This window comes from Saccopteryx leptura, chromosome 3 (genome assembly GCF_036850995.1).
Source record: "Saccopteryx leptura isolate mSacLep1 chromosome 3, mSacLep1_pri_phased_curated, whole genome shotgun sequence".
Lineage (NCBI taxonomy): Eukaryota > Metazoa > Chordata > Mammalia > Chiroptera > Emballonuridae > Saccopteryx > Saccopteryx leptura.
Genome location: NC_089505.1, coordinates 90234013 through 90248443, shown reverse-complemented (window position 1 = coordinate 90248443; position 14431 = coordinate 90234013). Strand labels below are relative to the sequence as shown.

The 14431-nt window shown below is 40.2% G+C and overlaps 1 protein-coding gene and 1 pseudogene across 28 annotated transcripts in view; both read right to left on the bottom strand.

The window, feature by feature from the left end:
* Nucleotides 1-14431, bottom strand: part of KIF1B (kinesin family member 1B) — a 150801-nt gene that overhangs the window by 100816 nt on the left and 35554 nt on the right. For all 28 annotated transcript variants that reach the window (XM_066375033.1, XM_066375007.1, XM_066375012.1 and 25 more), the window contains exons 3-5: nt 5138-5214; nt 3503-3682; nt 424-489 (exon numbers count right to left, since the gene is read on the bottom strand). In XM_066375033.1, coding sequence (XP_066231130.1) covers nt 424-489; nt 3503-3682; nt 5138-5214 — 323 coding nt within the window. The remainder of the gene's footprint in view (nt 1-423; nt 490-3502; nt 3683-5137; nt 5215-14431) is intronic.
* On the bottom strand, nt 10639-11212 carry LOC136397213 (translationally-controlled tumor protein pseudogene; annotated as a pseudogene).

The window sequence follows — 14431 nt, the reverse complement described above, 5'->3', positions numbered from 1 at the left end:
TATTGCAATCCTAGCATGTAAACGGACATAGCCATGTTCAACCACACTAATAAAGAAATTCAAACTTAAGAGTGAGAAAGTTTCCCTTATCAAATTAGCAAAAGTTAAAAAATGAAAATACTAAATGTTAGCAAGAGAGGAATGGGTGCTTACAGCCTCCTAATGGGGCTTCTTTCTAAAATTCAACTTTATTTTTTGACAACCAACATAAACACGAAGAAAATAAATGAAATTAAAGCCAGACTTATAAATAAGGACTTAATTGCAACACTCTTCATTATAACCAAAACTTAGATATAGCCTAAAAGTACAAACTGGGGGAGCGGTTAAGTCATCGATAGCAGTCATAATTTGGAGCCATTTAAAACCATCTGAGGCAACTGAGTATGGAGGCCTCTGGTTTTAACCTGCAGGCACACTCACCTCAACAGAGTAGGACATTTCTTCATTACAGTTGTCATTGATTTTCTCAAATAGTTCTTCACATAACTACAGAAACAGAATGAGAGACACATGAATAGTATAAATCAGAGAAGCAGTAAGTTACACCCAGGATAGCTAAACAAGTTAGCAATATCCTCTTTTCTTTTTTTATCAAATACTAATGGTATCAACAACAAAGGTGAATTCTTTGAATGAATTAGAAGGACAGGTTTAAACACATTCTTCTTATCTATATAATCCCTCAACAACAGCATCTCAATGTTTCCTGAGAAAGGAAGCTACATTTAGGGGAAGAGAAGGAATAATGTCTCTTACAATGTATGTCATTGACACAATTTATGTGAATTCAACTCTTCATACTATACTACAGTAAGTGTGATCCCACTATTAGTATTATTATTGTAGGACTAAAACTACTATTTAACAGTATTTTGTATATATATTACTTATTAGGATATATAAATTTCATTATGTATTGTCAGTTACTATAATACATATACATACACACATATAGAGAGAGAATACACACTATTTGCAGGGTATAAATGAAACTACTTTCTAGAAACATTTTGACTCTATAATACTTTCCCTTTTACCTCTGTCTTAAAACCCCAAATCTTTATGAGAAGCTACTCTACTACATAGTGACATTTCTAACAGAAAACATCAACTTTTTAAGATCAAGAAAATTATAAAATTTCATTCTACCTATCTCTTGAATTACTTAAAATATGTGATGTTTTTTTAAAGAATTAATGAAAATCTACTGAATTATCATTTGTTATACATTTAGTAATAAGGCAATAACAAACATTTAAAAAATAAACTAATGTGAAGTCTAGAAGTCTAAATAGAATTTAAAATTTATTACAAATGGCAGTTTCTAAATAATAATTACCTTTTTAAAAATTCATGCTTTTCCATTAAAATAAAATATTCCAAAATTCTATCAGAAAAAGGATACATATGGAACTATACAAGAACTCTAGTAGCAAACAAATTCAGGGAAAATAGAGGTGAAACAAAGTGTGGTAATGGGATAGAATAAATATGACTATTTAGTATAATTTCAGTCCACAATTATTTTATTGCCAAGTAAGTATTACAAAGTAATCAAATCAGAGATACCAGAACTACCATGCATGTGTTTGAATTCTGGCTCTGCCATTTCAAGTGACATGACCTCTGTGCCTCAGTTTCCTTATCTGTAAAATGAGGGTTACAACAGCACCTACCTCTTAGGGTCATGTGAAGAGGATTAGATGAGCTCGTGTTTGTAAAGTACTTAGACCTGTGCATGGCACATGGGGAGTATTTCAGAATGTTTTCTCTAATTAGTATTGTAACTATTGTTATTACTACATACAAAGAAGGACACTTCCCAAATATACATTATGTCTTAATACAGACATTAAAATTTTTTAACTGATTAATTGATTTTAGAAACAGAGGAAGGGGAGGAGAGGTAGAGAGAAATATTAATTTGTGGTTCCACTTATTTATGCATTCACTGGTTAATTCTTGTATATGCTCTGACCAGGAATCAAACCTGCAACCTTGGCATTATCAGGCCAACACTCTAATGAACTGAGCTACTCAGCTAGGGTGATAGACATATATTTTTTATAGAGAAAAAATAGTATACTAGCACATTCAATTTTCTTCTAAAACGTTTTTTTCCTATGTATTCTAGAGACAGTCATACTAGGCCTATAGTTAGAAAAATAAATAAATAAATACTCTTTAAAATTAATTCTAAATATCATTAACAAAAGCAGACAACATTCCTGTTATTTAAAAAGAAGTTTTTTCTAAATACCTATGTCACAACTCCTCTGCATTCCCAAACAAAATAAAATCAAAAGACTAACCACTCTTAGAAAAGAAGTTTCAGGCCATTGCCAGTTGGCTCAACAAATAGTGTCACCTGGTGTACGAACGTCCCAGGTTCAATTCCCGGTCAGGGAACACAGAAGAAATGACCATCTACTTCTCTCCCCCTCCCCCTTTTCTCCCTCTTCCCCTCCCACAGCCAGTGGCTCAACTGGTTCTAGCATTGGCCCTGGGTGCTGAGGATAGCTCGGTTGGTTGGAACAAGTTAGTCTTAGGCACTAAAAATAGCTCAGTTGATTTGAGCATTGACTCCAGATGGGGCTGCCAGGTAGATCCCAGTCCAGGGGCATGTGGGAGTCTGTCTCACTAGCTCACTTCCTCTTACTTAAAAAAAAAACAAAACTCAATCTTAAAAATGATAGTATTAAACTAATACAATAAAAGGAAAGTATTTCAATGTGATCAAAAAATAAAATAGTAAACTTATTAAGAGGTGATTTATATATGGAACTTAAAAAAAAAATCAGACCAACAACATTCATTAAGTATCCCCAGGATTCAGAACAGAGCCTGTTATATACTATCTTTTTGAAGAAGCTGGTAACACTGTTCAAAAGATAACATTTTATACACAGCAAAACCTTTACAAAACATCAACCTTCCCACCTTTTTTTTCTTTTTAAGTGAAAGCAAGGGCAGCAGAGAGACAGACTCTCATAAGTGCCCCAACCAGAATCTACCCTGCAAGCCCCTATGAGGGGATGCTCTGCCCGTCTAGGGTGTTGATCCATTGCTTGGCAACAGAGCTATTTTCAGCACCTGGGGCAGAGGCCACAGTGCCATCCTAAGCGCCTGGGGCCAACTCACTCAAATCAATCAATCGTGCCATGGTTGCAGGGAAGGGGGAGGGGTAGCGAAGCAGATAGTTGCTTCTCCTGTGTGCCCTGACTGGAAATCAAACCCCGATCATTTACATGCTGGGCAGATGCTCTATCACTGAGCCAACTGGTCACAGCCAACTTTTCCACCTTTAAGGTAGACATGTATACATGTCAATCTCTTCCAAAATACTTAGTTTCTCTGAGGGAGAGGGACAGGTAATTTATCTTTGTGCCTGGTATGATAGTCCCAGAATAAATGTTTGCTAAATAAAAATAATTGTCAAAGCCTTTGAAAACTAAGAGTAATGATGAACGAATGTTTTTCGTTGTGTTTTGCTTCTTACCTGTGGAATGATGCCAGCCTGGCTTTCTTCTTGTTTACCCATCATTGTGTAAGATTTCCCAGCACCAGTTTGCCCATAGGCAAAAATACAGACATTATATCCCTCAAAGGCATGTAAGAGCATTTCCTTTCCAATATCATTGTACACACGACTTTGAGATGCAAAACATGGATCCTCGGGCTATCAAGATTAAAAGAAGAAATAAATGACATTTTATTTATATTCGTTCCTATGCTTATTTGATTACTTCTATAATAAATACAAGTGTTTTGCATCAGAATAGTCACCTAAAATATATATTTTTAGATTTCCCCCAATACATAGTTTATTCTCCTCGTTTTACACACACACACACACATACACACACACACATTATCCAGGTCAGCTATATAAAACCATATCTATATGAAATTATCTAGCATGATTACACTTTGTTTTCCATAATCTTACAAATAAATATCTCTCTTCCATTCACAGGGTGCTCCAAGAAAATTTTTTTCTTTTTTCTTTTTTTTTTTGTGACAGACAGAAAGACAGAGAGACAGAGGGACAGATATGGACAGACAGAGAAAGGAAGAGAGATGAGAAGCATCAGTTCTTCTTTGCGGCACCTTAGTTGTTTATTGATTGCTTTCTCATATGTGCCTTGACTGAGAACCTACAGCAGATCAAGTGACCCCTTGCTCAAGCGGGCGACCTTGGATTCAAGCTGGTGAGGCTGGCTTGAACTAGATGAGCCCACTCTCAAGCCTGCAACCTCGGGGTTTTGAACCTGGGTCCTTTGTGTCCCAGTCCAACGCTCTATCCACTGCGCCACCACCACGTCAGGTCAAGAAAATTTTCTTAAGAGAAAAAGGGGACTAAAAGATAAATGATCAAGTTCACATATAAAAATACTTTTGAAAGTTGCTAACAGTAGTGCAGATATCTTAATAAACACAGCTTTCAGCCTGACCAGGCGGTGGCGCAGTGGATAGAACATCATCAGACTGGGATGCAGAAGACCCAGGTTCGAGACCCTGAGGTCGCCAGCTTGAGCGTGGGCTCATCTGGTTTGAGCAAAAATTCACCAGCTTGGACCAAAGGTCGCTGGCTCAAGCAAGGAGTTATTCGGTCTGCTGAAGGCCCATGGTCAAGGCACATATGAGAAAGCAATCAATGAACAACTAAGGTGTCGCAATGCGCAATGAAAAACTAATGATTGATGCTTCTCATCTCTCCATTCCTGTCTGTCTGTCCCTGTCTATCCCTCACTGACTTTCTCTCTGTCTCTGTAAAAAAATAAAATAAAAATTAAACACAGCTTTCAGCAAAGACTGTTACAAATTAGCCTTTGTCAATAGTTTAAAACATCTCCTATTTCAACACAAAATAGGAAGAAAAAAAAAAGAACAACAAAAAACGCTGAACAAAGAGATGCAGAAGCAAACTCCAGTTTTGGAACAAGCCCTAGAGGGCAGCAAGACTGCAGGTCCTATACTGAGTAAGGATATTGGGAAGGGCCCTACTCTCCACTTTCCTAGGAGCTCGTAACTTCTATTTGCCTGTTGGAGCTACAGGCTCTTTGAAAACATGTTTAAACACCCTCCAATCCCCACACAGTTCCCATTGATGCTGCACCAGGAGTATACTCACCGAGGTGTGAGACCAGTAGGAGTAGTCGAAGCTGAAGGACTTCGGAGCTTCCTTTGGATTCTTTGGATTAATAATACCTGGAGATTAAAATGTTTTGATTTTATAAGTCACTCAGTTGCATGCTTTTTATTTCAACAGGATATTATGCATAAATTCAAAACATCCAAGTCAGTAAATTCATACCACTGAATCTAAATAGGGCAATCAAAAACAAAAATAATCACACTTTTAATAGGTGGACTATACATAGAATTTGAAAAGAATCAGATCAATAACATTCACAAAGTGTCACCGGATTCAGAGCAGAGCCTGGTACACAGTAGGTGCTCATTAATATTTTATGACTGAGCCCAAAGGAAGTTAAGCAGCCGAGATCTGGAAATGAGCCACATTACTGTTTCAAGGTTCTTCAGAAGCTTCGAATATTATGACACATCAGAAATAAAAATTTGAAAAATTACTGAATTAATCTAACAACTATTTGAAATAACCTCTTTTTTTTAGTATATGTGCTGCCAAAGCGAACACTGAAATAAACTCTTTTTAAAGCTCTTTCCTACTTCAGAAAAGCATTTGGTAATGAAGTACTCATTGGAAAGAAAAGATAGTCTCATTTCTGAAATTCACAGCTGACAACTAATACACACCATATTCCCCCATGTATAAGACGCACAGTTTTTCAAAAAATTTGGGGTCTATAAACTGGGTGCATCTTGTACAGTGGTTGTAGTTTTTTTTTAACTTGCATTTCTCGCTTTTTGCGCTTCTTTTTACGCTCATTGTTGAAGACAGGGATTCGTCATCGGACACAGATGAGGACAAGCTAATGAATGGGAGTTGTGACAGTGATGAGGAGTTGTATGAATTTTATGATGAATAAAACTTGAGTTCAATAACTTTATGTAATACATTTTTTTCCCCAAATTTCAGACCACAAAATTAAGGTGTGTCTTATACATGGGAGCGTTTAATACATGGGGAAACATGGTAAGTTACCATATGTATGTGTGCACATTTGTGTCTATGTGGGTATACAGTGAATCACAGACTACTAAATCTTCTGGGGAATGTTGTAAACAGCAAATTTACTTACTGACCGAAAAATATGAAGTCTCATTGCCCAAATTAACAGTGATTTCTCTTGTGATTAATTTAATCACACTCCACTGCAGGGACTGACTGAGGGCTGAGGCTTAGCCCTCTCCCTTTCTCATACACACAAAGCTCTGGCTCCTCATATTTCACATGGAATCGAATCCTTGTAACATGTGGTCATGAAATCTCCTCAAAGACCCGACATGGCAACCAATCCACTTCTCTAAGGCAGGGCCATAACCCAGAGTATCAGTGAGATCAAGATTAAAAAATAAATCTGTCCAGAGCAGCTGCTACTCAGGACATAAATAGCAACAGTTGCTACTGTGCTTAGTTCTCTCTCTTCCGGATTCAGCAGGATATGGCCACACACTTATGTTCCAACCTCAAATGCTGACAGTGTATTAATAAGGCTCAAACTGCACATAATCATGTGACAAGGAGACATGGTTCTAGAAAGAACATCTCCTCACATACAAATGGCAACCTAAGCAAAGAAGAATGTTTCTAAACAAAAGGCACTACATATAAGAAGTAACAGCCAACATTTATGGGGCACTGACTCTAAGCTGTAAATACTTTCTGTGTACTAACCTACTTAACCCCCCCCCCAACCACTCAATAAAGCAGATGTGTTATTATCCCAAGACTGAAGAACCAATCCAGGATGTGAACTTGAAGAGCTTGGCTCCAGAGCACACACTCTGAGCCAAGACATCCATCATTTATTTATTTAATTGATTTTTTTCTTTTTAGAGAGAGAATGGAAAGGGGAGAGGGGGGAAGACAGAGAGAGAGAGAGAGAAACACATTGATTTGTTGTTCCAGTTATCCATGCATTCATTGATTGATTTCTGCATGTGCCGTGACCAGGGATCGAACCCACAACCTTGATGTATTGGGATGACACTCTAACCAAGTGAGTTACCTGGCCAAAGGAATACTCATCATTTAAATGCTTATTTCTTACATGCAACCATCACCAGGACAAACACAGAAAGGCATTTTTATGAACATGCACACATATATGTATCTGTATACATATATATATATGACCGTGATGACGAACCTATGACACACGTGTCAGCAGTGACGCACGTAGCCATTTTTGATGACACGCGGCCACATGCGGCCGCATACCAGAGAAGTATGGGGCCGCATGCTGAGAAGGACGTTTCATCCTCAGCCGAGGATAAAACATTTGCTGTAGTGTAGACACTCTGTGCCGGAGGTCTGTAGGCCAAAACATTTATGTTATTTAAACTATAAATATAGTGAAATTATGGTTTTTTTCTCAAAGTGACACACCACCCAAGAGTTATGCTCGGTTTTTTGGCAAATTTTGACACATCAAGCTCAAAAGATTGCCCATCACTGGTATATGACTACCCCCTAATATTATACTGCAGGCATTAAAACTCTCCTTACCCATTTAAAACTAGGAACTTGAGAATTATATTTCCTTAAACTTGAAAAACCACATACAAACTCTATCCCAAAAAACATCCAAAAGTTAATGTCATACTATATGAACCAGATTTCAGATTTCAGTGGCTCAGCATTAAGGACAGTAACAAGATGAGATGTAGGCTATGACCTCTGTAGTTTTCACTACTCAAAAACATGTTTAAAACAAACACTTCTAACCTCTAGAAAATTTGCTGTCATAAAGCTTTTTTTATTAAAAATTTTTTCCATTGATTTGAGGGTGGGAAGGGGTAGTGAGAGAGAGAGAATTGTTTCACTTAGTTGTGCACTCATTGACTGCTTCTTGTATGTGCCCTGATGGGGGATCAAACCCGTGACCTCAGTACACCGGAACGACTCTTTATCCACTGAACCTCCCAGCCAGGGCCTGCTGTCATAAAACATTTAAGCCATGTTTCATTCAGACTTTTAGGTACCAATTCTGCCAAGAACTTAAGAGCTAGTTTTCAGATCCAACTTCTTTGTTTCCTTTTCTCTAGTAAAGAAAAATTATACCAGTGAATAATTTCCTTGATTCACATAAAATCCTTTTCCTCTTCCTCAATATTCCCTTCTTTCAGATCTTGGAAACTTCCGAAACAAATAAACTTTCTTAGCTCCCAGCTTCAAAACAAGCTGCCTTTTAAATAACTGCCTCTAAGACAACAAAACCCTTTTTATTTTTAACATAAATAAGTAAATCAAAATATTATTTTACAGAGTTAGTGCCCTGGCTGGGTGGCTCAGTTGGTTAGAGCATCATCCTATTAAGCCAAGGTTGCGGGTTCGATCTCTCGTCAGGGCATATACAAGAATCAACCAATGAATGCATAACTAAGTAAAACAACAAACTGATGTTTCTCTCTCTTTCTCCTCTCCTCTCTCAAAAAATCAATAAATAAAAATTTAAGTGGCCCTGGCTGGTTGGCTCAGCGGTAGAGCGTCGGCCTGGCGTGTGGGGGATCCGGGTTCAATTCCCGGCCAGGGAACATAGGAGAAGCGCCCATTTGCTTCTCCACCACCACCCCCCTCCTTCCTCTCTGTCTCTCTCTTCCCCTCCCGCAGCCAAGGCTCCACTGGAGCAAAGATGGCCCGGGCACTGGGGATGGCTCCTTGGCCTCTGCCCCAGGCGCTAGAGTGGCTCTGGTTGCGGCGGAGCGACGCCCCGGAGGGGCAGAGCATCGCCCCCTGGTGGGCAGAGCATAGCCCCTGGTGGGTGTGCCGGGTGGATCCCGGTCGGGCGCATGCGGGAGTCTGTCTGACTGTCTCTCCCCGTTTCCAGCTTCAGAAAAAAAAGAAAAAAAAAAATTTAAGTTATTTACATAATAGTTATGTCAAACAAAATTAAATTTACCTACGATATTTAAAAATGTTAAATTTCTAAATAAAAGATATTTAAGATTTAAGACACTTTGGAACAATGCAAAATTCAATACTGTTGTTACCTGTTTAAGGGAAAAGTGTAAGTAGGAAGCCTCAGAAGGCATGGGTGATTTCTATATGTTAGGTTGAGTAGTAGTTATAGGGTTCTTTGTTTTATAGTATTCTTTATATGTAGCTATATAAACATTGTATATACACATAAAGTATTTCCTAATAAAAGATTTTTTTTGTGTGTGTATTTTTCTGAAGCTGGAAACGGGGAGAGACAGTCAGACAGACTCCTGCATGCGCCCGACCGGGATCCACCCGGCACGCCCACCAGGGGGCGATGCTCTGCCCCTCCGGGGCGTCGCTCCGCCGCGACCAGAGCCACTCTAGCGCCTGGGGCAGAGGCCAAGGAGCCATCCCTAGCGCCCGGGCCATTTTTGCTCCAATGGAGCCTTGGCTGCGGGAGGGGAAGAGAGACAGAGAGGAAGGGGTGGGGTGGGGAAGCAAATGGGCGCTTCTCCTATGCTCCCTGGCCGGGAATCGAACCCGGGCCCCCCGCATGCCAGGCCGACGCTCTACAGCTGAGTCAACCGGCCAGGGCCCTAATAAAAGATTTTAAAACCTCAGAACTCTTCAAATGAAAAGTAAAAACTGTTATGAGGATAAAATATTAACGACAGCACTTGAACTCATCAGAAGCCCACTATTATCTCCATGGACAATGAATTAATGTTTCTAAACATGTCAAAAGACTTTTCTTTCTGAATTAATAACAGTTGAGATCTGACTTCCTTTAACTCAATTAAGAAATAGGATCTTTCTGCCTGACCAGGCAGTGGCGCAGTGGATAGAGCATCGGACTGGGATACAGAGGACCCAGGTTCGAGACCCCGAGGTCGCCAGCTTGAGTGCGGGTACATCTGGTTTAAGCAAAGCTCACCAGCTTGGACCCAAAGTCGCTGGCTTGAACAAGGGGTTACTCGGTTTGCTGTAGCCCCAAGGTCAGGGCACATATGAGAAAGCAATCAATGAACAACTAAAGTGCTGCCACGAAAAATTGATGCTTCTCATCTCTCTCCCTTCCTGTCTGTCCCTATCTGACTCTCTCTCTGTCTCTGCAAAAAAAAGAAAAAGAAAAAGAAATAGGATCTTCCTAACCACTGATAAAAAGGGAAGGAATGAAACAATACATTTACTAGAAAGTATATAGGATTTGTATTCAAAGGACTAGCATTAGTACCTATATTTTGGTATCTTTTAATATTCTAAACATACAAAAAACAATTAGGAAATATATATATTTTTAAAATATATATATTTTGATATTTTTGTGATCTTAGGTATTGTTTCACTTTCGTGTCCTCTTGAAAACTAAGATAATACCTAGTTCACAGGATTAAATATAGAAACCACTACACAAATGTTAATTTTCAATAATAGGTATTTTATCCTGTATGTTTTTTTAATGAGTTTAAATGCATTTTATTTTTAGATAACCTACATGACGTGTTTTTCTCCAAAACAATGCCTCTGTTTCAAATATATCAAGGTCAAAATAAATGAAGAACTCAGATAACATCAGTCCCATTGTTCCAGTCCTTGTGTGTGGACGAAAAGCAGCAGCCAGTTATGATGACAGGTGAGAGACCCAAATTGCCAAATTTGTAACATTTTCCCACTTCTAACCCATCCTTAAAGAAAATCACAAATGGGGTCACACCATCCTCACGGTAGTCCAGCAGAGCCATCATGCCATCTGGATGCATGTTTTCACCAATAAAGAACTGGTAGTTTCTGAAATTAGCAAGCATTTGCTTGATTTGTTCTACAGCCCTGTCATAAAAGGTTTCTGGTCTCTGTTCTTCACAGTTCCCTTTGAATAATTTCATGTAATCTTTGACATACTGCTTGTAGGCTTCATTTGTGAAGTTGGTTTCCTGCAAATAATAGTTCATAACAATATCAACACCAGTGATTACTATGCTTTCAGTACCTCTGCCCTCGGGCGTCATCAATGTCACCCTCGGTCCTACTGACCATCGTCTCCTCCACCTCCAGGCACAGATCGTCCATGACCTCCCAGACCTTGTAGAGGTCAGAGAACATCTCCTCATGGCTGATGAAGTCCCAGTGGACGATCATGATGACAGCAGCTGGAAGGAGATGATGGAGGTGCTGGCCTTGCAGGAGCCCAGAGTTTAGAATGAGTGGCGGTGCCCAGGGAAAGGGAGCAGGCAAAAAAAAGCTATTTTAATCTTAATCTAGTTTTTAAACTCTCTTGATACTTGGTGGGTATAACCATATTCCATGGTCTTTAAACCAAAGTGAGAAAAGTTAACTAATTTATAAAGTAAGCTAAAGCATAATATAAAAAATTTTATTTCTTGGCAAGGTCAAAATACTACATCTGGGTCCTTTAGATGTGCCATCAAATCTTTTGTGCTCCTACCACATCACAAACCCTTTCAGTACATGGACCACGTCTTACGGATCCTCTACACTGTCCCACATGGAATGGGCACTCAGATGAATATGTCGTGCACCACTTCAATTTGATTCAATCATGTACCATTTTTAAGAGCAGTGAAAGAAAAACCAAAACAGTGCACATCAGGGCAATCGATACATAAAATACCAGTAAATTTTGTCAACTTTCACAGAATGAATATAGAGAGAATTGTGTTAATGAATAAATATTATTGAAATATTGGGCAATGTTAATGTAGTGATTCTTGTATCAGAGTCAGCTGAGCTAAAAATAAAGTGTGCAGGACTTTGGTTTCTCAGAAAGCCTGCACATAAGAATGGAATTATAGTAATTAATGAACATATTCAACATATAAACAGTATTTTTGCCAATATAAAATTGTAAAAGTTGTTACAAATAAAGCATGTCTCCCAGGGTCATGTGAGCATGCAGGCTTTGTCCAAATTGAGGCAGGAAAGTTATAATAGGGAACAAAAGTCTCAAGCTCTACCTGCCCCCTCAGTTTTGGCTGGAACATCACAGACATGTCCTTTACTGACCACGTGTTCCCCTGCTTCCATCTCCCCAATTTCCTATAACTGGGAGGACCACAGAGAAACCCCTCTCTGGAGAGGAGAGACAAGGAAGACCCTCGTTGGCAGTCACCCCACCAGCGTAAGAAACAGAGGACCACCCTATCCCCCCTTACCCACATTTAATGGGGTCCACCAGACCCCATCAAGGCATCTTGTTCTCCAAGGCTGCACACTCTCCCTTCTTGAGTGTGTACTATCACTTTAATAAACTTACTGCACATTGCTAACTCCTTCTGCCATGTTCTTGAACCCCTTGTTCTGTGACAAGAACCTGGATCAGGCTGAGACTTCCCTTGGCCTCCCCAGGTGACACCTGGCATCAAAATGACCGTATTTCCCTTCAAAGAATAGACTTTTTAAGGACTGAAGTCAGAATATAACTATTATTTTACATGTTGTATACTTTATATTGCTTTATTTCCTATAAAATCAACTTTTCATGCCACTTTTCAAGGTCCCTTTTAAATTCTTCTGTACCTAAGGCTGCTTCTCCTATCAAGATTTCTCTGGACACACATTGTACTCCAGACCTGGAATCTCTTCTTCAAGCAACTTTTTCACAGATGATCTTGGAGTCATCTTTCACTTTCTTTTCTCACCCTCCGCATCTGATCTACCCTGTCAGCTCCAATTTCAAATGTATACAGATTCCCAGGGCTTCTTACCACCACCATCATTAGCACCCTGGTCTAAGCCACCATCTCTCTCACTGGGATAACTGCAATACCTCCTGAATGAGCTTCCAGTTCCTGCCTCCCAACCCCCTTTCTGCTCCCCATGAGCCCTGGAAGAGTCTAATCACAACATTGCAGGGAGTAAGCCTTCTCAGATGACCACATCAAGCCTCGAGTGAAACCCTTCCAAAGGCTTCCCATCATACCCTGAACAAAACCCCAGGAGGCTTTATAGTTGCCCCATCTCCCACTGCCCTCTAGGACCTCCTTTCCAAAGACCCAGCCCTCACTCTGGTCCCACTGGTCCTCTTACTAAAGACACACTCATCTTATGGGCTCTGTACTTACTGCTCAACCAGAGATGCTATTCGCTCAAGTATCTGAAGAGTCCACTCCCTAACTTTGTGCAGATCCGTGTTCAAACATCACCTATCACAAGGCCCTTTCTGACCATTCTACTAAAAAATTTTTATGATTTGGTGAAACAGAGGAGGCTTGGCTGAAGGATAAGTAGGAGCCTGGGAAAGTGAAGTGGTAACAATAACTGCTAACCCTTAACTAAATGCTTACTATTTTCCAAATACTATGCTAACATTACATGTATTCACTTCTTTAATCCTCACAATAACCTTACGAAGTAGGTACAATTATCATTTCCATTTTACATTTGGAGCAACCGAGACACAGATATATGTGCTTACTCAAGGTCAGAGCCTGGATTGAAATCTTGACCATCTGGTTCCAGGGCTCTGAACCACTGGGAAATACGATTCCAAGTCAGGGAACTCTATTAGGAAGCCCTCGGGCAAAAAGAAGTGCACTGTACCCAGCTACTGGTTTGGCAGGTCTCGTCAAGTCCAATGAGCAGCAAAGGTTAGAAAAGCAACAAAATTTCAGGGTCAAATCATGGTGGACTTTTTTTTAATGCTCTCTCTATTTTTTTTATTGATTTTAGAGAGAGGAAGTGAGAAAGAGACAGAAACATTGACCTGCTCCGGTATGTGCCCTTAATGGGGATCAAACTGGCAACCTTTGTATATTGGGACAATGCTCTAACCAACTGAGCATCTGGCCAGGACACAGTGAACTTTAAGGAGATGGTGAACCCCTGAGCAATAAGAAGTCACTGGATTGAAGGAAGGCATCACTGGAAGTGTGGAGACCAATTACATAGACCACAATAGCTGCTGCAGAATATTTGGGAATGTTTGCTTGCCATTTGTGTAATGACATGAGAGCTGCATCTGGCATCAGAAATCCATAAATTATAGTATGTAGCATTTGGGAGAAAGATTCCTATATCAAAAGTATACTGCCCTGGCCGGTTGGCTCAGCGGTAGAGCGTTGGCCTAGCGTGCGGAGGACCCGGGTTCGATTCCCGGCCAGGGCACACAGGAGAAGCGCCCATTTGCTTCTCCACCCCTCCGCCGCGCTTTCCTCTCTGTCTCTCTCTTCCCCTCCCGCAGCCAAGGCTCCATTGGAGCAAAGATGGCCCGGGCGCTGGGGATGGCTCTGTGGCCTCTGCCTCAGGCGCTAGTGGCTCTGGTCACAACATGGCGACGCCCAGGATGGGCAGAGCATCGCCCCCTGGTGGGCAGAGCGTCGCCCCTGGTGGGCGTGCTGG